General features: G+C 47.9%; 1 protein-coding gene across 1 annotated transcript in view; it reads right to left on the bottom strand.

Moving 5' to 3' along the window:
- Positions 1-4,090: 4,090 nt before the first annotated feature.
- The window catches only part of LOC140077510 (cytochrome P450 2B11-like), a 35,919-nt gene continuing 17,727 nt past the window's right edge, over positions 4,091-22,282 (bottom strand). The window contains exons 5-9 of the mRNA XM_072124756.1: positions 15,856-16,016; positions 15,602-15,778; positions 15,212-15,353; positions 7,231-7,365; positions 4,091-4,266 (exon numbers count right to left, since the gene is read on the bottom strand). Coding sequence (XP_071980857.1) covers positions 4,091-4,266; positions 7,231-7,365; positions 15,212-15,353; positions 15,602-15,778; positions 15,856-16,016 — 791 coding nt within the window. The remainder of the gene's footprint in view (positions 4,267-7,230; positions 7,366-15,211; positions 15,354-15,601; positions 15,779-15,855; positions 16,017-22,282) is intronic.

Raw genomic sequence — 22,282 nt, 5'->3', positions numbered from 1 at the left:
CGATTTCCGTCGCGTGCATGCCGGCGCCGATGCGCCACAATCTGATCTCGTGCGCCAAAATCCCGGGGCAATTCAGGGGAATCGGCGCAAATCGGAAATATTCGTGTAACACGTCGGGAAAACGCGAATCGGGCCCTTAGTAAATGACCCCCAAAATGTTTGTAGGTGCGATAGAACGGAAGGTGGGGGCTTCTGAAATTAAGCTCCTCCTGCAACCACTAAACTTGTCTCATCTCATGTGAAAATGAGGTGAGAAGAGTCATATTTGCCCGACTTTTTTTTTATAGGTAAATGGGTGAGATGTCACATAAAAGTGGAAATTCTAGAAAGGACATTTTATACTTGACCCGAGGCGGCTGCTAGTTTAGTGGGGTAAAACCTGATGACAGGTTCTTTTTAACCCCTTCACTAGTATGGCGCGCGTTGGGTGCATGGAGAGGGCTCACTGGCTTAGTGCATATTGCCGCAAAGGCTTACCAGTAACACCCATGATTGGTGCCAGCACTTATCGGGGGTGTTAGCCCGTCAATCGCAGACGGCAAAACAGCTTCAAAAAGATGGCACATGGGCGCCACCATCTTGGTAAAGATCGCCGCTCCCCGTGACATCATCAGGTGGCGGCGATCCATTGCTATGACAGCCTTGGGTCTTTCGAAGACCCAAGGCTGTCTCGTTGTAACCCTTTCATTATAATGTGCGATTTGCACATTGTAATGATGAGGTCGAAAATCCCCATAAACTGCTATACTGTATTATGGCAGTTTATGGTAGGATCAATCAGACAACCTAGGGTTAAAGTATCCGAGGGGTCTGAAAAATAGTAAAAATAAAAATTTGAAAAAGTAGAAAATATATATAATAAAAAATCTAAAAATTCAAATCACCCCCCGTTCCCTATAAATAATATAAAAAAAACAGTAAAACTCATAAACACAATGGGGGTCATTTACTAATTCGCGTTTTCCCGACGTGTTACCCGAATATTTCCGATTTGCGCCGATTGTACCTGAATTGGCCCGGGATTTTGGCGCACGCGATCGGATTGTGGCGCATCGACGCCGGCATGCATGCAACGGAAATCGGGGGGCGTGGCCGAACGAAAACTCGACGTATTCGGAAAAACCGCCGCATTTAAAAACGGAAAATGTGTCGCTCGGGACGCGCTTACCTACACTCATCCGGCCTCGGTGAATTCCGGTGAGTTCCGATGCTTTTCAGCGCAGCAGCGCCACCTGGTGGACGGCGGAGGAACTGCCTTATTAAATCCCGGCCGGACCCGAATCCAGCGCAGAGAACGCACCGCTGGATCGCGAATGGACCGGGTAAGTAAATCTGCCCCAGTGTGTCCATGTAGGCTGCAACTTATCTTTTAACCCCCATAATACACCATCTTGATGAAAAATCTGCTTATGTGTTGTTGTGTACAGTTCTTATGTGTCACCATGGAAACAGACTACAAAACCAACTGTGGGGCTATTCACTAAGATCGTGCGTCCGATATCCTGCATGTGTGGCTTCCCCGCTCAGGTCCCCGGAGTTCACCTTCTTCTTCCTGGTGCATGTAAGTGCATTGTCTGTGTATAATGTGCTGTGCGGGGAGTCACTAAGATCCTGCGCCCGATATCCTTCATGTGTCGCTTCCCCACTCAGGTCCACGGAGTTCACCTTCTTCTCCCTGGTGCATGTAAGTGCATTGTCCGTGTATAATGTGCTGTGCGGGGAGTCACTAAGATCCTGCGCCCGATATCCTTCATGTGTCGCTCCCCCACTCAGGTCCACGGAGTTCTCCTTCTTCTTCCTGGTGCATGTAAGTGCATTGTCCGTGTATAATGCGCTGTGCGGGGAGTCACTAAGATCGTGCGCCCGATATCCTGCATGTGTCGCTTCCCCGCTCAGGTCCCCGGAGTTCACCTCCTTCTTCCTGGTGCATGTAAGTGCATTGTCCGTGTATAATGCGCTGTGCGGGGAGTCACTAAGATCGTGCGCCCGATATCCTGCATGTGTCGCTTCCCCGCTCAGGTCCCCGGAGTTCACCTCCTTCTTCCTGGTGCATGTAAGTGCATTGTCCGTGTATAATGCGCTGTGCGGGGAGTCACTAAGATCGTGCGCCCGATATCCTGCATGTGTCGCTTCCCCGCTCAGGTCCCCGGAGTTCACCTCCTTCTTCCTGGTGCATGTAAGTGCATTGTCCGTGTATAATGCGCTGTGCGGGGAGTCACTAAGATCGTGCGCCCGATATCCTGCATGTGTCGCTTCCCCGCTCAGATCCCTGGAGTTCACCTTCTCCTTCCTGGTCCATGTAAGTGCATTGTCCATGTATAATGCGCTGTGCGGGGAGTCACTAAGATCGTGCGTCCGATATCCTGCATGTGTCGCTTCCCCGCTCAGGTCCCCGGAGTTCACCTTCTTCTTCCTGGTGCATGTAAGTGCATTGTCTGTGTATAATGCGCTGTGCGGGGAGTCACTAAGATCCTGCGCCCGATATCCTGCATGTGTCGCTTCCCCGCTCAGGTCCCCGGAGTTCACCTTCTTCTTCCTGGTGCATGTAAGTGCATTGTCCGTGTATAATGCGCTGTGCGGGGAGTCACTAAGATCATGCACCTGATATCCTGCATGTGTCGCTTCCCCGCTCAGATCCCTGGAGTTCACCTTCTTCTTCCTGGAGCATGTAAGTGCATTGTCCATGTATAAAGCGCTGTGCGGGGAGTCACTAAGATCGTGCGTCCGATATCCTGCATGTGTCGCTTCCCCGCTCAGGTCCCCGGAGTTCACCTTCTTCTTCCTGGTGCATGTAAGTGCATTGTCTGTGTATAATGCGCTGTGCGGTGAGTCACTAAGATCCTGCCCCCGATATCCTGCATGTGTCGCTTCCCCGCTCAGGTCCCTGGAGTTCACCTTCTCCTTCCTAGTGCATGTAAGTACATTGTCCATGTATAATGCGCTGTGCGGGGAGTCACTAAGATCCTGCGCCCGATATCCTGCATGTGTCGCTTCCCCGCTCAGGTCCCCGGAGTTCACCTTCTTCTTCCTGGTGCATGTAAGTGCATTGTCCGTGTATAATGCGCTGTGCGGGGAGTCACTAAGATTGTGCGCCCGGTATCCTGCATGTGTTGCTTCCCCGCTCAGGTCCCCGGAGTTCACCTTCTTCTTCCCGGTGCATGTAAGTGCTGATCTTGCAACACAATTTGATTTTTAAATTCCGCAGTTTGGCCGAATCAGTTAGATTGTCCGGATTTGTGTCGCATGAATGCCAATGCACCACAATCCGATCGAGTGTGCCAACAACCCAGGGCAATTCAGCGCAAAACGGAAAAATTTGGGAAACCCAACGTAAACTCGGCCGACGGACCCTTAGTAAATGGGCCCCTCTGTGTCTAAGGGTTATGTACTGGATAGGTTCTTTAGGTTTGGTCTTAAAGGGGTTCTCCAGTCATAGAAAGTTGACTTGCTGATCAGTGGGGGTCTCAGTGTTGAAACCTTCACAGATCTCGGAAAAAAAGGTTGTCCCATGTACCACTGTTGCACTCAAGATGCAGAGAACAGCCGGTGGCGCATGCGCCGGATGCTCTATTAATTTCTATGGCGCTGACAAAGATTGGCCAGTATAGAGATGAATGGAGCACAACTAACTGCTCTGGTCATCTTGATTGCCACAGGGTTACAACGGACCCCCATTCTCGAGATCCATGGGGCTCCCATCACAGAGACCCCCACCAATCAGTAAGTTTCTGGATTGCTATACCTGGAGAACCCCTTTAAGTCAGAACTGGTATATTTGTAGTATTTGAAGTGCCAACATTTTTTTTTTGTCCCAGTGACAATTATATTTTAACATTTTTGCTGACAAGGGGAACAAGGATTCTCAACAAAACTTCATTACAGACACCTTAAGTGTCTAGAGAGCTTCACCAGAGGTCACAGTGGGCAGATAGGTCCGTCTGTAACTAGGGGTCATCTGTAAGTTGAGTGTCCTTAAGTTGGGGACGGCCTCTATTCTTGATTTAAAGCCAAAGGTTTGTTTTATAGTAAATCCCTACGAGCTTTTTTTGTCTTTGATTTTGGTTACATAAGAACATCTTTAACCCATATTTTACAGATTACAAACTTGAGAATGAGAAGTATCGTAGCAGAGATCATGTCCCCACTTGTTCTTACATAGAAATGCCCTATTATGTAACTTCATCACCGGCTCAGTTTGGACGACCTTGTGTCCGTCACAAGTCAAGGACGCGATTATTTTGTAACGAGACCTAATGATTTCTCCACCTGTAACAAGCAAAGTCAAAGGCAAAATGATGACTGATATTTCTCTTACTAAAGTATGAGTAGAGCCCAGGGGCGTTACTTTAGGGGGTGCAGAGGTTGCGATCACTGGGCCCAAGAGGTTTAGGGGGCCCTTTTGGTGTCACTTTCCCATATGAGAAGACTATTACTATAAACCCTACATTATAATCGGGGGCCCGGCACAGCCTTTGCAGTGGGGCCCATCAGCTTGTAGTTACGGCACTGGTAGAGCCTCAGAACACCGATTGGACCCAGTCCATATGTACCTTCATCTTAGCAGAAGATGAAAGAGTTAATTTGAAAGTCACCTGTACAACATGAAGGGCTGTTAAGCCCTAGATAAAAATCTCTAACAGTTCCCTGGTGGAACATGGAGCTTAATATTCCTTGTATAATCTTATTAGAATCTTATGATTTTTATACAACTTAATTCTTTCTTACGTCTACTAATTATTATAGTTCTGCCCAGAAACTTGATTTAATTACGACTAAAGTTCACGGTAAAAACAAACATTTTATTTTAACAAAAACAGAATTATTAAAAGAATAATAACATTAATATTAACAGAAATATTAAAAAGTCTATTTTTGCAAGAAATAAATACAATGTCCTCCATTTAGTGGATGATAATTATCAATACATTCAATTTATGATCCTTCAATTCATCAGAACACCTGCCAGAGCCCTTTTGGCTCATTTGCATAATTTTAAAAGTTGATTTTAAGAAGGAAGGAGGCCATGGATAACAAATATAAGAAGATTACCCGAATCTATGAGTAAGGGTAGACTGACCCATTCTTTTCAATGGGCTTTTTCACACTTCAGTTTTTTTTTTAATTATCAGTGATCAGTTTAGAACCTGTTCTTTTTGTGTTCACTGACAACATTGGATCAGTGGAAAACAACTGAAGTGTGAAAAAGCCAATTGAAAAGGATGGGTCATTAAGACATCAGTGTGCAACACCCCTGCCAACACATGGGCAGAGGAGTGTTTGCTAATGAGGCCCTTTATCTGTATAATTGTTAGGCATCAGCAGCTGTAGATACTGCAGGTTAAGTTATATGTGATATGCCATCCAATAGTATTCCCTTATGTGAACTGGAGTGTGATTGGAGAGTGAGCCACCACCTGACCAGGAGTTAACAAAAACCCTGGACAGGGAGGAGCAAAAGGTCTTAGGCCTGAGCCTTGCTACTGAGCACATGCTCTCACCTCATGAGCAGCTCTTAGGCCCCAGTTCTCCTAGAGAGCACATCTTCCCTGAGGTGCGTTGTCCGACGAGGATGAAGTCTGGCTCGATTCAATGTGTCGCTTCCCCGCTCAGGTCCGCTGAAGTTCACCATCTTCTTCCTGGTGCATTATCTTGCAACACAATTTGAATTTTAAATCCCGTGCTTAGTCCGAATCAGTTGAATTGTCTGGCGGCCTCCCATCCGATTTGTGCCACATGAAAGTCGGCGCAATTGCGCCAAAATTCAATCGCTTGCGCCAAAAACCCCCTGTTGAATGCAGCGCAAATCGGAAATAGTTGGGAAACCCAACAGACATGCGGTGTGCGGACCCTTAGTGAATGTGCCCCACTGAGTGACCAGAGACGGTGTCTGTGCACCACTAGCACAGACACACAGCTTATCCCAATACAAGCTGTAGCATCCACATCTGGACACAGCTACATCCCAACCTGCAGTTACTTCCAGGTTGGTGAATCTACTCCTGAGGGATCACTCTCCATGACCACTCCAGTAATCCGGAATCTCCAACAAACCGGCATCTGTTCGAAAATTGTTTTGGCCAGTTGCCTGCAGTTGTTCCAATAAAGAACTGTGAGTTATTTTGCACAACGTTGCCTCCGTCTGATCCCTGGATACGGCTGTATCACCACGGGTTCCCCATCCATTACCCAGGGACATATATTACAGACACTCAGGGGTTGCCCCAGGGAGAACCAGCACATCAGCCTCTCCCTCCATATTTCTTGCACACACCACCTGCTGGAGAGCTGCCAGGCTGTAGGACAGCCCTCCGGTCCCCATACCAAGCACCGTGACACTAGCGTGCCTAGGCTGCAACCGCCTGCCACTCCGTTATTTTGGGCCCGGCTGTCTCCAGGCCCCAAGAAAAGGCTAGGCCCCGGTGGGGGATGTTGCAAATGAAATACCACCGAAGCCAGGAAGAGAAAGCTAATCTGTAGGTGTCCATACAAATCACTGGCCCTGAGTGTTCCTGGTTTTGATTTCCTTTAGATCTTGGATATCCCTATTAATATGAACATTTGTCGGGGTGGGGCTAGGATGAGGGAGAGGGGGGGGGCTGCCAATAGGCATTTATCTTGGCTGCCATATTTGTATTCAAGAGCAATTTTGTTCCGCACTTAGTTCTGTTGGACTTGATGGACCCGCACCTTTGTCAAACCTTATCTACTGTGACTTTGATGCCAGTGAAGAAAGATTGAGAAGACCTCAAGAACATCAAACATATAACAATGACTATAATAAAAGTATTCAAGCTGATATCCATACAATAGTGGTGGGAGCAGCGGGGATGGTCATGCAGGGATCATAGCACATAAAAAAAACGTTAGTGACGAGGAACAGCGGACATCTTGTAGGAACGGGGCAGGTGGACGGCGTGGCTTAGCTCGGGGCTTAGATCCAAGTCCTCTATAGATGTCTCCGTGGTCAGGGTGAACTTCTGGAGGAGAGTGGTCATGAATAGGAAGATCTACATGTGAGCTAAACCTTCTCCTATACATATCCGTTTTCCTACAGGAAGGTAGGGAACATAGTCGAAAAATTGAAATCTAAATTATACATTATGGCTACAGGTGGACATATACTTAATGGGGGGGGGGGCAAGTTCTAATTTAGAGTTTCGGTAAAGAACTTGACTTTCCAAGTAAATGTGAAGTTTACAACAATACATTGTCACGAGGCACAGAAGTTACCTGCGGAGAATGGCATAAAGGCTGCATGTTTCTTTACTGCCCCCTTATCATCCAGGAACCGATCCGGGGAGAAGACCTCTGGCTCATGAAACTGTTCAGGATCCTTCAAGACAGTGGTCAATAATGGGAACACATCTGTGCCCTAAATAAAGAAGATTAAATTAAAGGACATCTACCACCAGGACACAGCAGTATGTCAGTATACTTGGCTTACAATACTTCATCCTGGTGGTAGATGCCTTTAAGTGTTATCATAGTGTCATAGTTTATAAGGTTGAAAAAAGACAAAGGGATTGGATGAGGAAGAAATCTATATAACATAACCATCAATGTTATTTAGGTGTAAAAAGGCATCTAGACCCTTCTTGAAGCTCTCTGCTGTCCCTGCTGTGACCAGCGCCTGAGCTCAGCTATTCCACAGATTCACAGATCTCATAGTAAAAAATCCCTGTCGCCTCTGGTGATTAAACCTTGTTTCCTCCAGGAGGAGACAGTGCCCCCTCGTCTTTTGATTTGATTTAATCTGAAACAACTTACCCCCATATTTTTTGTATGGACCATTCATATAGTTATATAAATTAATCATGTCCCCTCGTAGTCGTCTCTTTTCCAGACTAAATAAATCTAGTTGCTTTAATCTTTCCTCATAACTACGACCCTCCATACCCCTTATCCTTTTTGTGGCTCTACGTTGAACCCTCTCCAGCTCCAGGGCCTCCTTTTTATGGACCGGTGCCCAGAACTGGACGGCATATTCCAGGTGAGGCCGAACCAGTGCCTTGTATAGTGGTAATATTACATCCCTATCCCAGAGTCCAGACCACTGCTGATACATGACAAGATCCTACTGGCTTTAGAGGCAGCTGATTGACATTGTGCTGTTATTCAATTTCTGATCTACTAGTCACCCAGGTCCTTCTCAACATTATTAGCCCCCAGGTGCATAACCTTACATTTATCCACATTGAACCTCATTTGCCAAGTGGATGACAAAACATTCAGTTTGTCCAAGTCACCCTGCAGCCTATGAACATCCTCCATAGACTGTATTACACTACACAGCTTATACTACTACTCCCATCCTCCATGGACTGTATTACACTACACAGCTTATACTACTACTCCCATCCTCCATGGACTGTATTACACTACACAGCTTATACTACTACTCCCATCCTCCATGGACTGTATTACACTACACAGCTTATACTACTACTCCCATCCTCCATAGACCGTATTACACTACACAGCTCAGTGCTATTAATTCCTACCTCTATATCATTAATAAATATATTAAATAGTAGTGGGCCAAGCACAGAACCCTGGGGTGCACCACTCATAACTGGTGACTAGAGATGAGCGAGCACTAAAATGCTCGGGTACTCGTTATTCAAGACAAACTTTTCCCGATGCTCGAGTGCTCGTCTCGAATAACGAGCCCCATTGAAGTCAATGGGAGACTCGAGCATTTTTCAAGGGGACCAAGGCTCTGCACAGGGAAGCTTGGCCAAACACCTGGGAACCTCAGAAAAGGATGGAAACACCACGGAAATGGACAGGAAACAGCAGGGGCAGCATGCATGGATGCCTCCGAGGCTGCTTAATCGCACCATTATGCCAAAATTATGGGCAACAGCATGGCCATGACAGAGTGACAGAATGAAGCTAGATAGCATCTAAAACATACAATAATTGACCCTGACACTATAGGGGACGGCATGCAGAGGCAGCGGCAGCAGCGGAAGGCTAGAGAGTGGCATGGCGACATACCCTAAATGGACTCAGGCTTCACCAAAGGAGGTGAAATGATTTCCTATGTGAACAAAAGGTTGACGGTATATTTAGTCGATAACACAGCATCGTGGCGACATAGTGACCAAGTTCCATAACGTATCTGGTGAAACACCCTAAAAATGAACCTGACATAGCTCTTTTGATAAGGGGACGACATGTGGAGGCAGCCATGGAGACGACTTCCATGATTAAGAGCGACAGTATGGGGCATTCATATTGCGCTGCTATGATTGCAACTTCAGGTCTCCAGCATGGCGGCGACAGATGGGCCGAGTTCCACTATGTATCTGGTGAAACACCTGAAAATTCTGCCTGACACAGCTCGTTTGATAAGGGGACCATGTATGGAGGCAGGAAACTAGTAGTAGATTAAAGGTGCTGCAGTTAAAACTATGTTAGTTGGATTTTGAGATGGAGCTGGCGCTCCGCTGCCAGGCGAGCTTTCACCTGTCCAAGCCCCTGTCTCTAGGCTACTCTCCAAACAGCACTTCTAAGAACCTTTTGTATAAGATCAAGTGTAGTAGCGTTCTTATAAGTTTAGGATATGCCGGGTGAGGGGAATGTAAACAGATGCGCAAGAAGCGCTGAAATAATATTGGTAAATGATAAAAGTTTGCCAGTATATTTTGTGGATTACACAGCAGGGTGGCAACAAAGTTAACAAGTTTGATGTGGAAGCCATGAAAACAACCCAAAATTCTGCCTGACACACCTCGTTTGATAAGGGGACGATGTATGGAGGCAGCTATATGGACGACTTTTGGAGGTAGCAATGGAGACAACGTGTGGAGGCTGCTATGGAGACAATTTAATTTGGATAGTGCCTGTATGTGGCAGTCCAAAAAAGTTTTCAAACCAGAGGAGCAGGTAGGTGGCCCTCCAGAAAAATGAAATAGATTGAGTGCCTGTATGTGGCAGTCCAATAAAGTTTTCAAACCAGAGGAGCAGGTAGGTGGCCCTCCAGAAAAATTGAATAGATTGAGTGCCTGTATGTGGCAGTCCCAAAAATTGTTTAAAACAGAGGACCGGGTCGGTGGCCCTCCAGAAAAATTAAATGCATAAAGTACTATAGCTAGAGCCAGTGGGCCCTGTCAAAAAATAGCCAGTTTCCTCTGCTTTAGTGTACAAAGAGGAGGAGAAGGAGGAAAATGAGGAGGAGGAGGAGGAGTGGATCAATTATTCAGGTTGAGCTTCCTTCACCTGGTGGAGATTGGAAATTATGAGAAATCCAGGCTTTATTCATCTTAATAAGCGTCAGCCTGTCAGCGCTGTCAGTCGACAGGCGTGTACGCTTATCGGTGATGATGCCACCAGCTGCACTGAAAACCCGCTCGGACAACACGCTAGCGGCAGGGCAGGCAAGAACCTCCAAGGATTACAGCGCCAGTTCGTGCCACATGTCCAGCTTTGAAACCCAGTAGTTGTAGGGAGCTGTGTGATCATTTAGGACGATGGTATGGTCAGCTACGTACTCCCTCACCATCTTTCTGTAAAGATCAGCCCTACTCTGCCGAGACTGGGGACAGGTGACAGTGTCTTGCTGGGGTGACATAAAACTGGCAAAGGTCTTGTAAAGCGTACCCTTGCCAGTGCTGGACAAGCTGCCTGCTCGCCTACTCTCCCTCGCTACTTGTCCTGCAGAAGTACGCCCTCTGCCGCTAGCGCTGTCAGAAGGGAAATACTGTTTCAGCTTGTGCACCAGGGCCTGCTGGTATTCATGCATTCTCACACTCCTTTCCTCTCCAGGGATGAGAGTGGAAAGATTTTGCTTGTACCGTGGGTCCAGGAGAGTGAATACCCAGTAATCGGTGCTGGAATAAATTCTTTGAACGCGAGGGTCACGGGATAGGCAGCCTAGCATGAAATCTGCCATATGCGCCAGAGTACCAACTCGCAAGAATTCACTCCCCTCACTGGCCTGACTGTCCATCTCCTCCTCCTCCAACTCCTCCAACTCCTCTTCTTCTGCCCATACACGCTGAACAGGGAAGGTCTGAGCAATGCTCCCCTCTTGTGTCTCGCCAACATTCTCCTCCTCTTCCTCCTCATCCTCCTCCACCTCCTCCGATATGCGCTGAGAAACAGACCTGAGGGTGCTTTGGCTATCAACAAGGGAATCTTCTTCCCCCGTCTCTTGTGACGAGCGCAAAGCTTCCGACTTCATGCTGATCAGAGAGTTTTTCAACAGGCCAAGCAGCGGGATGGTGAGGCTGATGATGGCGTCATCGCCACTGACCATCTGTGTTGACTCCTCAAAGTTACTCAGCACCTGACAGATATCAGACATCCACGTCCACTCCTCATTGTAGACTTGAGGAAGCTGACTGACCTGACTACCAGTTCTGGTGGAAGTTGACATCTGGCAGTCTACAATCGCTCTGCTCTGCTGGTAAACTCTGGATAACATGGTTAATGTTGAATTCCACCTCGTGGGCACGTCGCACAACAGTCGGTGAGCGGGCAGTTGGAGGTGGCGCTGCGCTGCCCTGAGAGTGGCAGCATCTGTGCTGGCCTTCCTGAAATGCGCACAGATGCGGCGCACCTTCGTGAGCAAATCAGACAGATTGGGGTATGTCTTGAGGAAACGCTGAACTATGAGATTTAACACATGGGCCAGGCATGGCACATGTGTCAGTCTGCCGAGTTGCAGAGCCGCCACCAGGTTACGGCCGTTGTCACACACAACCATGCCTGGCTTCAGGTTCAGCGGTGCCAGCCACAGATCAGTCTGCGCCGTGATGCCCTGTAATAGCTCTTGGGCGGTGTGCCTTTTATCGCCTAGGCTCAGCAGTTAGAGCACCGCCTGCTGTCGCTTAGCGACGGCACTGCTGCTGTGCCTAGAGCTAGCGACTGATGGCGCCATGCCCACGGATGGTAGTTCGGAGGAGGAGGTGGAGGAGGGGTGGGAGGAGGAGGAGGCATAGTAGGCCTGAAAGACCTGGACCGAGGTAGGCCCCGCAATCCTCGGCGTCGGCAGTATATGACCAGCCGCAGGGTCAGACTCGGTCCCAGCCTCCACCAAGTTAACCCAATGTGCCGTCAGCGATATATAGTGGCCCTGCCCGGCAGCACTCGTCCACGTGTCCGTGGTCAGGTGGACCTTGTCAGAAACGGCGTTGGTCAGGGCATGGATGATGTTGTCTGACACGTGCTGGTGCAGGGCTGGGACGGCACATCGGGAAAAGTAGTGGCGGCTGGGGACCGAATACCAAGGGGCGGCCGCCGCCATGAGGTTGCGAAAGGCCTCGGTCTCTACTAGCCTATAGGGCAGCATCTCCAGGCTAAGCAATCTGGAGATGTGGACATTAAGGGCTTGGGCGTGCGGGTGGGTTGCACTATATTTCCGTTTCCGCTCCAGCGTCTGGGGTATGGAGAGCTGAACGCTGGTGGATGCTGTGGAGGATCGTGGAGGCGACGATGGGGTTTTTGTGCCAGGGTCCTGGGCAGGGGGCTGACTATCAGCTGACACAGGGGAAGGAGCAGTGGTGTGCACGGCCGGAGGTGAACGGGCTTGGTGCCACTGAGTGGGGTGTTTAGCATTCATATGCCTGCGCATACTGGTGGTAGTTAAGCTAGTAGTTGTGGAACCCCTGCTGATCCTGGTTTGGCAAAGGTTGCACACCACAGTCCGTCGGTCATCCGGTGTTTCCTTAAAGAACCTCCAGACTTCTGAAAATCTAGCCCTCGCCGCGGGAGCCCTCGCCACGGGAGCTTCACTACGTGACACATTTGGCGCTGATGCACCAGCTCTGGCCCTGCCTCTCCGTCTGGCCCCACCACTGCCTCTTCCAACCTGTTCTGGTCGAGGACTCTCCTCCGTCTCAGAAGCACTGTGTTCACCCGGCCTCTCAACCCAGCTTGGGTCTGTCACCTCATCATCCTCCGATCCCTCAGTCTGCTCCCCCCTCGGACTTCCTGCCCTGACAACAACTTCTCCACTGTCTGACAACCGTGTCTCCTCATCGTCGGACACCTCTTTACACACTTCTTCCACTACGTCACGAAGGTCATCATCACCCACAGACTGCGACTGGTGGAAAACCTGGGAATCGGAAAATTGCTCAGCAGCAACCGGACAAGTGGTTTGTGACTGTGGGAAGGGTCCAGAAAACAGTTCCTCAGAGTATGCCGGTTCAAATGCCAAATTTTCCTGGGAGGGGGCAGACTGGGGGGGAGGAGGCTGAGGTGCAGGAGCTGGAGGAGTGCCGATTTCGGTGACATGGGTGGACTGCGTGGAAGACTGACTGGTGGACAAATTGCTCGAAGCATTGTCGGCAATCCACGACATAACCTGTTCGCACTGTTCTGGCCTCAACAGTGCTCTACCACGAGTCCCAGTAACTTCAGACATGAACCTAGGGAGTGTAGCTCTGCGGCGTTCCCCTGCTCCCTCATCAGCAGGTGGTGTCTCACCCCGCCCAGGACCACGGCCTCTGACCCCTGCAGTAGTTGGACGCCCACGTCCCCGCCCTCGTCCTCTACCCCTAGCCCTCGGGTTAAACATTTTGAAAATGAAAGTTATAACTTTAATTTTTTTTTTACTTTTTTTTGTGTTTTTTAGTTTTTTTTTGTGTTTTTTAGTTTTTAAAACCAAACGATGCTATCCTATTGCTATGGCTATTTTCTAGCCAAGTATGAAAGCACACTGCTATGCCAGATGAGATGACGCTGAGTTATGAAAAAATAAACGTAAAATAAAAAGTAAATGGCAGACTGTGCCTAATTGAAATCAAACCCCTAATAAATTTTCCCACTTCGGTCTTTGCGATGGATATGTGCGTCACTAAGCGCTAAACACAGCGGTCGCAAGTCTGACTCCAAATTCCTCACAATTTGCTAGTAGATGCACTGCAACAACTACAGCCACCAGCAGATCAACCAGAAATCAAATATATATAACGGTACTGTAGGCGTAAGTAAGACGTTTGGATTCTCCTATGGCTATTTTCTAGCCAAGTATTACAGCACACTACTATGCCAGATGAGATGACGCTGAGTTATGAAAAAATAAACGTAAAATAAAAAGTAAATGGCAGACTGTGCCTAATTGAAATCAAACCCCTAATAAATTTTCCCACTTTGGTGTTTGAGGTGGATATGTGTGTCACTAAGAGCTAAACACAACGGTAGCAAGTCCCCCTGCAAATTCCTCACAATATGTTACTAGCTGCACTACTAGTGCCAGCAAGCCCAGCCACAAGCAAACAAAAAAAAAAAAAGTAGAACGTTATTGTAGCCCTAAGAAGGGCTGTTGGGTTGTTGTAGAATCACTCCTGCCTAACAGTAAGCTAATAGAACACCCTAACGCTTTCCCTGACCAGCAGCAGCTCTCTCCCTAGCGGCATCCAGACAGAGAATGATCCGAGCAGCGCGGGCAGCGGCTAGTCTATCCCAGGGTCACCTGATCTGGCCAGCCAACCACTGCTATCGACGTGTAAGGGTACCACGTCATGCTGGGTGGAGTGCAGAGTCTCCTGGCTTGTGATTGGCTCTGTTTCTGGCCGCCAAAAAGCAAAACGGCGGGAGCTGCCATTTTCTCGAGCGGGCGAAGTATTCGTCCGAGCAACGAGCAGTTTCGACTACGCTAATGCTCGAACGAGCATCAAGCTCAGACGAGTATGTTCGCTCATCTCTAGTAATAATTTATTCTTAAACTATATTCTATATATAGACGGTCCTCTTCTTAAGGACCCCCGACTTACAGACGGACCCCTCTGCCCCCTGTGACCTCTGGTGACCTCTCTGGATGTTACTATAGTCCCAGGCTGCAATGATCAGCTGTAAGGTGTCTGTAATGAAGCTTTATTGATAATCCTTGGTTTTCAAAAAATGTTGAAACTCCAATTGTCACTTGGCCAAAAAAAAATTAATTTTGCCAGGATCTACAATGATAAAATATACAGTTTCGACTTACAGCCAATTTCAATTTAAGAACAAACCTTCGGAAACTATCTTGTACGTAACCCGGCGACTGCCTGTACAGCAAAAAAATTTTGAAACTCCAATTGTCACTTGGGCAAAAAAAAAAAAATTTTGCCTGGATCTACAATGATAAAATATACAGTTTCGACTTACATACAAATTCAACTTAAGAACAAACCTATGGAACCTATCTTGTATGTAAGCCAGTATGTACTGCCTGTAATCCATGAGTTTTTTTTTTTTTTAATCATTTTATGTCATGTACCTTGAATTTCAGGATATTTTAGGAGAATCAGGAAGCCATATCGTAGGGTGGTGCTGGTGGTCTCAGTTCCCGCAAAGAACAAGTTCATGGAAGTTGCAATAAGATTCTCATGATGAAATTCTGTATCAGGATTTTGTTGCTCCTGCGCAATGACAAATAAGACATTTTTATTATAATTATACATGGAGATCATGTTTAGGAGGATGATGTCTCCCAAGCAAAGTTTGTCCCGTAGTATGTAGACCATGGTGGCACCTAAGAGTCCACCAATGAAGAGTCTTGATCTTGACGTAATCTTCTACAAAGTAAATATATAACCTATAATATTGATATTTTCCATTGACCTACTGAAACATAATTCCTAAAAAGTAGAAGGTTATCATCTCTAACCTCTTGCATCTTAACCAGGAAGCAATCAATAAAGTGTCTGGTAGAGTCCGGGTCAAGTGTTCTCAGACTTTCCTCCACCTTCTCTAGAACAAATGCTTTGAGGTTGGTCAGATGCTGAAGACCTTTCTGGTGAGGACCAGGAATACGGACCATGATCCCTTGGAAGTAGTAGAAAGCCTACAATATAAAATGAGTCGGGTTTAGAGGCGGGACAAGAACTTTACAACAAAAATAGAAAATGTATCGATACTTACAAAGCCCCACCCAGAACTCATGAATCGGAGACATTCCGAGATGGTTTTTAGGAGAAACAGAAAACGTTCATCTTTGTAATCAAACCTCTTCCCACACATAATGGAGCAGATGATGTTGGATGTAGCAGCAGCAAAGAGAAAAGTCGGGTCAAAGAATTTCCCTATAGAGCGAGATATAAAATATTTGACATTAATAACTATTGCACTCGCGAGGGTGCGGTCACACGTTGCGTTTAAAAACGCATTGGAATAGCGGAAGAGTGATTTGAAAAACGCAAATGTTAACGCTTGCGTTAACAAACGCAGACGTTAACCGCGATGTTAGCACATGTGTTAACAATGCGTTAACGGTTGCGTTTTGCAAACACACGTGTGAACAGCTGTCTTCAGCTATTGCAATGCGTTTTTAAACGCATGCGGTAAACGCAACGTGTGACCGCACCCTGAGTTGACCCTCGATAAAGCCACTTTTCATAGTCTTTTTTAAATGTTTGTGCCTATAGTAATAGGAAGTATCTTATAGTATTATAGTATTATAGTATTTGTATGAGGTAACTGGAGGTCCAGTTGTTTATCACAGAGATTAAAAGAGGATTAATAATAATAATAATAATAATCGTGTACAGCGCCATCAAACTTCCTAGCGCTTTACAGATTTGGAGGAACATACAAATAAAATAAGACATTACAGAGTCACAACATAGGAGGGTCCTGCTCGCAAGAGCTTACAGTCTATGAGGATGAGGGGGGGACACAAGAGCTTACAGTCTATGAGGATGAGGGGGTGACACAAGAGCTTACAGTCTATGAGGATGAGGGGGTGACACAAGAGCTTACAGTCTATGAGGATGAGGAGGTGACACAAGAGCTTACAGTCTATGAGGATGAGGGGGTGACACAAGAGCTTACAGTCTATGAGGATGAGGGGGTGACACAAGAGCTTACAGTCTATGAGGATGAGGGGGTGACACAAGAGCTTACAGTCTATGAGGATGAGGGGTGACACAAGAGCTTACAGTCTATGAGGATGAGGGGGTGACACAAGAGCTTACAGTCTATGAGGATGAGGGAGGACACAGGAGCTTACAGTCTATGAGGATGAGGAGGTGACACAAGAGCTTACAGTCTATAAGGATGAGGGAGGACACAAGAGCTTACAGTCTATGAGGATGAGGGGTGACACAAGAGCTTACAGTATATGAGGATGAGGGGGTGACACAAGAGCTTACAGTCTATGAGGATGAGGGGGACACAAGAGCTTACAGTCTATGAGGATGAGGTGTAACACAAGAGCTTACAGTCTATGAGGATGAGGGGGGACACAAGAGCTTACAGTCTATGAGGATGAGGGGGTGACACAAGAGCTTACAGTCTATGAGGATGAGGGGGTGACACAAGAGCTTACAGTCTATGAGGATGAGGGGGTGACACGAGCTTACAGTCTATGAGGATGAGGGGGACACACAAGAGCTTACAGTCTATGAGGATGAGGGGGGACAAAAGAGCTTACAGTCTAATAGGATGAGGGGGTGACACAAGAGCTTACAGTCTATGAGGATGAGGGGGTGACACAAGAGCTTACAGTCTATGAGGATGAGGGGGTGACACAAGAGCTTACAGTCTATGAGGATGAGGGGGTGACACAAGAGCTTACAGTCTATGAGGATGAGGGAGTGACACAAGAGCTGACAGTCTATGAGGATGAGGGATACAAGAGCTTACAGTCTATGAGGATGAGGAGGGTGACACAAGAGCTTACAGTCTATGAGGATGAGAGGGTGACACAAGAGCTTACAGTCTATGAGGATGAGGGGGGGGACACAAGAGCTTACAGTCTATGAGGATGAGGGGGTGACACAAGAGCTTACAGTCTATGAGGATGAGGGGTGGACACAAGAGCTTACAGTCTATGAGGATGAGGGGGTGACACAAGAGCTTACAGTCTATGAGGATGAGGGGGGGACACAAGAGCTTACAGTCTATGAGGATGAGGGGGTGACACAAGAGCTTACAGTCTATGAGGATGAGGGGGGGACACAAGAGCTTACAGTCTATGAGGATGAGGGGGTGACACAAGAGCTTACAGTCTATGAGGATGAGGGGGGACACAAGTGCTTACAGTCTATGAGGATGAGGGGTGACACAAGAGCTTACAGTCTATGAGGATGAGGGGTGACACAATAGCTTACATTCTATGAGGAGGAGGGGGTGACAAAAGAGCTTACAGTCTATGAGGATGAGGGGTGACACAATAGCTTACAGTCTATGAGGAGGAGGGGGTGACAAAAGAGCTTACAGTCTATGATGATGAGGGGGTGACACAAGAGGTATAGGCGCTTGTATAATGGTCCAGACATTTTTATAAGGGGATGGAATAAAAATAATTTAATAAATAAAAATTATGCAGCTTACACCAGCCATCAGCCGCCATCTTATATACATAGTCAGTGGAACTGCAGAGAAGCATTTTCCGGATAACAGACAGGGGGAGTAACCGGAATTGGTTAATAAAGCGTTAAAGTTGCATGCAGTTAGCGAGTGGGAAACATTGGGGTTTGGGTACTAGTCTGATAGAGCGGAGGTAGGGAATTCCAGAGAATTGGTGCAGCTCTGGAGAAGTCCTGGAGCCGTGCTTGGGAAGTTAGAATTAAGGAAGAGAATAATCCAAGATCACTAGCAGATCGAAGAGCACGGGTTGGACTGAGATGAGAGAGGAGAGGTGAGGGGGAGCAGTATTATGAAGAGATTTGTGGATGAGGGTTATTAACTTGAACTGTATTCGCAAGAAGACGAGCAACCAGTGCAGTGACTGACATAAACTTCAGAACAGATGAGGTCGGCACTTTTTGTTTCACCGGAAATCTTGAAACCTTTATTCAAACATGGTGACACAGCAAGTTACAGGTATTAAGTTACAGATGACTATGACTATGACCAAGGACCCTATTTGTCAGAAACGCGTAAGAAGATGCTTTTTTCTGCACTTATGTGATAATACCTGTAACTTGCTGTGTCACCATGTTTGAATAAAGGTTTCAAGATTTCCGGTGAAACAAAAAGTGCCGACCTCATCTGTTCTGAAGTTTATGTTTGCTTGGGAGAAGAGAAGTACTCTCAGAGGACCGTGCACCTGGAGTTTTAAGCAGGTTCGTTTGGTGTGTATTCACACACAATACTTATGTAAGGAATGGAATATGTTAAAGGGGCTATTTAGACCGTAAAATCATTCAAATCAATGATTATAAAATAGGGGGTTCTGTAGACTTATTTTCACCAACAGAAAAGCACCGGCCTGCCCCTTTGTTCTTACGGTACATAAGCTGTCAGTGTTATGGAAGTGTCTTATTCACATTGTCTAATTGAAAGTACATAAACGCCCAACCAAATATATATATCCAGAAGAAATAGACATGGGCAGGGATAGTCAAGTCTATATGTAACAATAAAGTATGGCCATGGGACATTAGATGTCCATAAATATCAAAACCTTGTCAGGCTTGCAGGTGTGGATCCTCTGGATCACTGGAGACGATGACACAAGCCACTACCTGGGACCGGAGTCTAAGTGGTCCCCGGTTTTCACCAAAGCCCGCCCGAAAAGGCGGGTTAGACAAGCTTCGGCGTGGTACCACCAGGTCGTTCCTCAGGCTTGACTTGTCTGCAGTGGCGGCCAAGGTTGAGGTACAGAGACGGCAGACAATCTCGTGGTCAAAGTCCAGGCACAAGGTCAGGGCAGGCGGCAAGAGTCCGGTCTGGGGTCAGCAACAGGAGGTACAAGCAGAGGGGTGCGGGAACACAGCACACAGGACAGCAACACGGAGGAACACTGGTACATGGGAACACGGAGGGACTCAGGAACGCAGGAGACACTGGAACGCAGGAGATACTGGAACGCAGGCAAATCGCAACAGAGCTTTCTCTAAGGCTATGAGGCACAAAGATCCGGCAGGGTTAGATGGGAGAGGCAGGTATAAATAGCCTCATGGGAAATGACCAGCGCCAATCAATGACGTGCTGGCGCTTTAAATTTACTAAAGCTGCCGCGAGCGCGCCCTGAGGCACGGTCTGCGCGCACACGGAGCAAGGCCTGGAATCAGGAGCGGGGAGAGGTAGGAAGCGCTGGCGCTGCGCCTGCAGGGAGCGAGAGGCACGGGTGAGCCCACGACCCGCGATATGGGTCGCGGGACCACCCGTGACAGCACCCCCCCCCTTCGGCCTCCCCCTCTTCTTGGGCTGGAGAAATCTCTGCAGAAGATCACGGTCCAGGATATTGTCATCCGGCTCCCATGACTTCTCTTCCAGACTGAACCCCTTCCAGTTGACTAAGAAGAACCGCTTCCCCCTTACCGTCTTCATATCAAGGATGTCCTTTACCTCATAGGTGTCTGTGGAGTCAGCCACAGGGGTGGGAGGAGGTACTTGCCGGGAGAAGCGGTTCAGGATGACAGGCTTGAGCAGGGAGACATGGAAGGTGTTCGGGATGCGCATGGTGGGAGGAAGGCGCAACTTGTAAGATACCGGATTAATATGGGCCAGGACCTCGAAAGGACCCAAGTAACGAGGACCGAGCTTGTAACCAGGTATCTTCAGCCGGATGTACCTGGAAGATAACCAGACCTTGTCCCCAGGAGAGAAGACGGGAGGAGGTCTGCGTCTCTTATCGGCCTGGATTTTGGTGCGAGCAGAGGCCCGAAGTAAAGATAGACGAGTCTGTCTCCAGACAGAACTGAGGTCCTGCACCAATTCTTCCACCGCAGGAACATCCGAGCGAACTGAGAGAGGGAGTGGTGGGCGTGGAATTCTTCCATAGACAACAAAGAATGGAGCTGCACCAGCAGATTCTGAATCCAGAGAGTTATAGGAGAACTCAGCCCAGGGCAACAAAGTGGACCAGTCATCCTGACGAGCAGAGACGAAATGGCAAAGGTAGCAGCCTAGAGTCTGGTTAACCCTCTCCACTTGACCATTGGACTGAGGGTGGTTAGCTGAAGAGAAATCCAACTTAACCTGTAGTTGACTGCATAGAGAGCGCCAGAAGCGGGAAACAACCTGGACTCCACGATCAGAGACGATGTGCAGAGGGAGACCATGCAACCGGAATATATGTTGGAAGAAGAGGCTGGCAAGACGTGGAGCAGATGGTAGACCTGTAAGAGGGAAGAAATGAGACATCTTCGAAAACTGGTCTGTCACCACCCAGATGACGGTATTGCCCGAGGAGGATGGAAGGTTCGTGACAAAGTCCATAGCTATGTGTGACCACGGGCGACTGGGTATCGGCAACGGAAGCAAGAGACCAGCCGGTTTTAGATGAGAAGGCTTATTATGAGCACAGGAGGTGCAGGATCCCACAAAGTCCCAAACATCTTTGAGCAAGTCAGGCCATCAGTAGTAGCGGGAAATGAGGGCCACAGAGCATTGTACCGCAGGTTGCCCAGCCAGGGAAGAATGTCCCCAAAACAAAATCCTCTTCCGCAGAGCAGGTCGGACATACGTCTTGCCAGGGGGAAGCTGCCGAAGATCCACAGGAGCGGCTGCAACCAACTGTTCTGGAGAAATTATATGCTGAGGAACCGGCTCTTCTCCAACAACATCTGAGGCACGGGAGAGGGCATCAGCCTTGATATTCTTCTCTGCAGGTCGGAAGTGGATCATCAAGTTGAAGCGAGAGAAGAATAGTGACCAACGGGCTTGCCTGGGGTTAAGACATTGGGCTGTCTGGAGGTCGAGAGGTTCTTATGATCTGTGTAAATACAGACTGGATAGTGAGCTCCCTCCAACAGATATCGCCATTCTTCCAGGTCAAGCTTGATAACCAAAAGTTCCTTATCTCCAATAGAGTAGTTCTTCTCAGCAGGAGAAAAAGCTATGGAAAAGAAGCCACACGTGAGTGTTCGGCCCCTAGGCCCCTTGCTGGGTAAGCACAGCCCCTGCACCAACAGGAGATGTGTCCACCTCCAGGATAAAAGGCTTCTCCGTATCGGGTCTAGAGAGAACCGGAGCTGTGGCAAAGGCAAACTTCAACTTTGCAAAGGCCTCTTCAGCTGCTGGAGGCCAAAGGCGTGGATTAGCGCCTTTCCTGGTGAGTGCCACGATGGGAGCGACAAGAGTAGAAAAATGTGTAATAAACTATCGGTAGTAGTTTGCAAAGCCCAGGAACCTCTGAATAGCGAGAAGGCCCTCTAGGTAGACCACAACGCAAGTATACAGAAGGTCCCTGAAGATGTTGTTGACAAACTCTTGGAAGACAGCTGGAGCATTGCACAGTCCAAATGGCATCACAAGGTACTCGAAATGACCATCTCGGGTGTTAAATGCTGTCTTCCATTCGTCTCTCTTGCGAATGCAAATGAGATTGTAGGCCCCACGAAGGTCCAGCTTAGAGAAAATCTTGGAACTGTGCAGGCGGTCAAACAGTTCTGTGATC

This window comes from Engystomops pustulosus, chromosome 9 (genome assembly GCF_040894005.1).
Source record: "Engystomops pustulosus chromosome 9, aEngPut4.maternal, whole genome shotgun sequence".
NCBI lineage: Eukaryota > Metazoa > Chordata > Amphibia > Anura > Leptodactylidae > Engystomops > Engystomops pustulosus.
The sequence above is the reverse complement of the archived record's forward strand: the minus strand, read 5'-3'. Positions and strand labels throughout refer to the sequence as shown.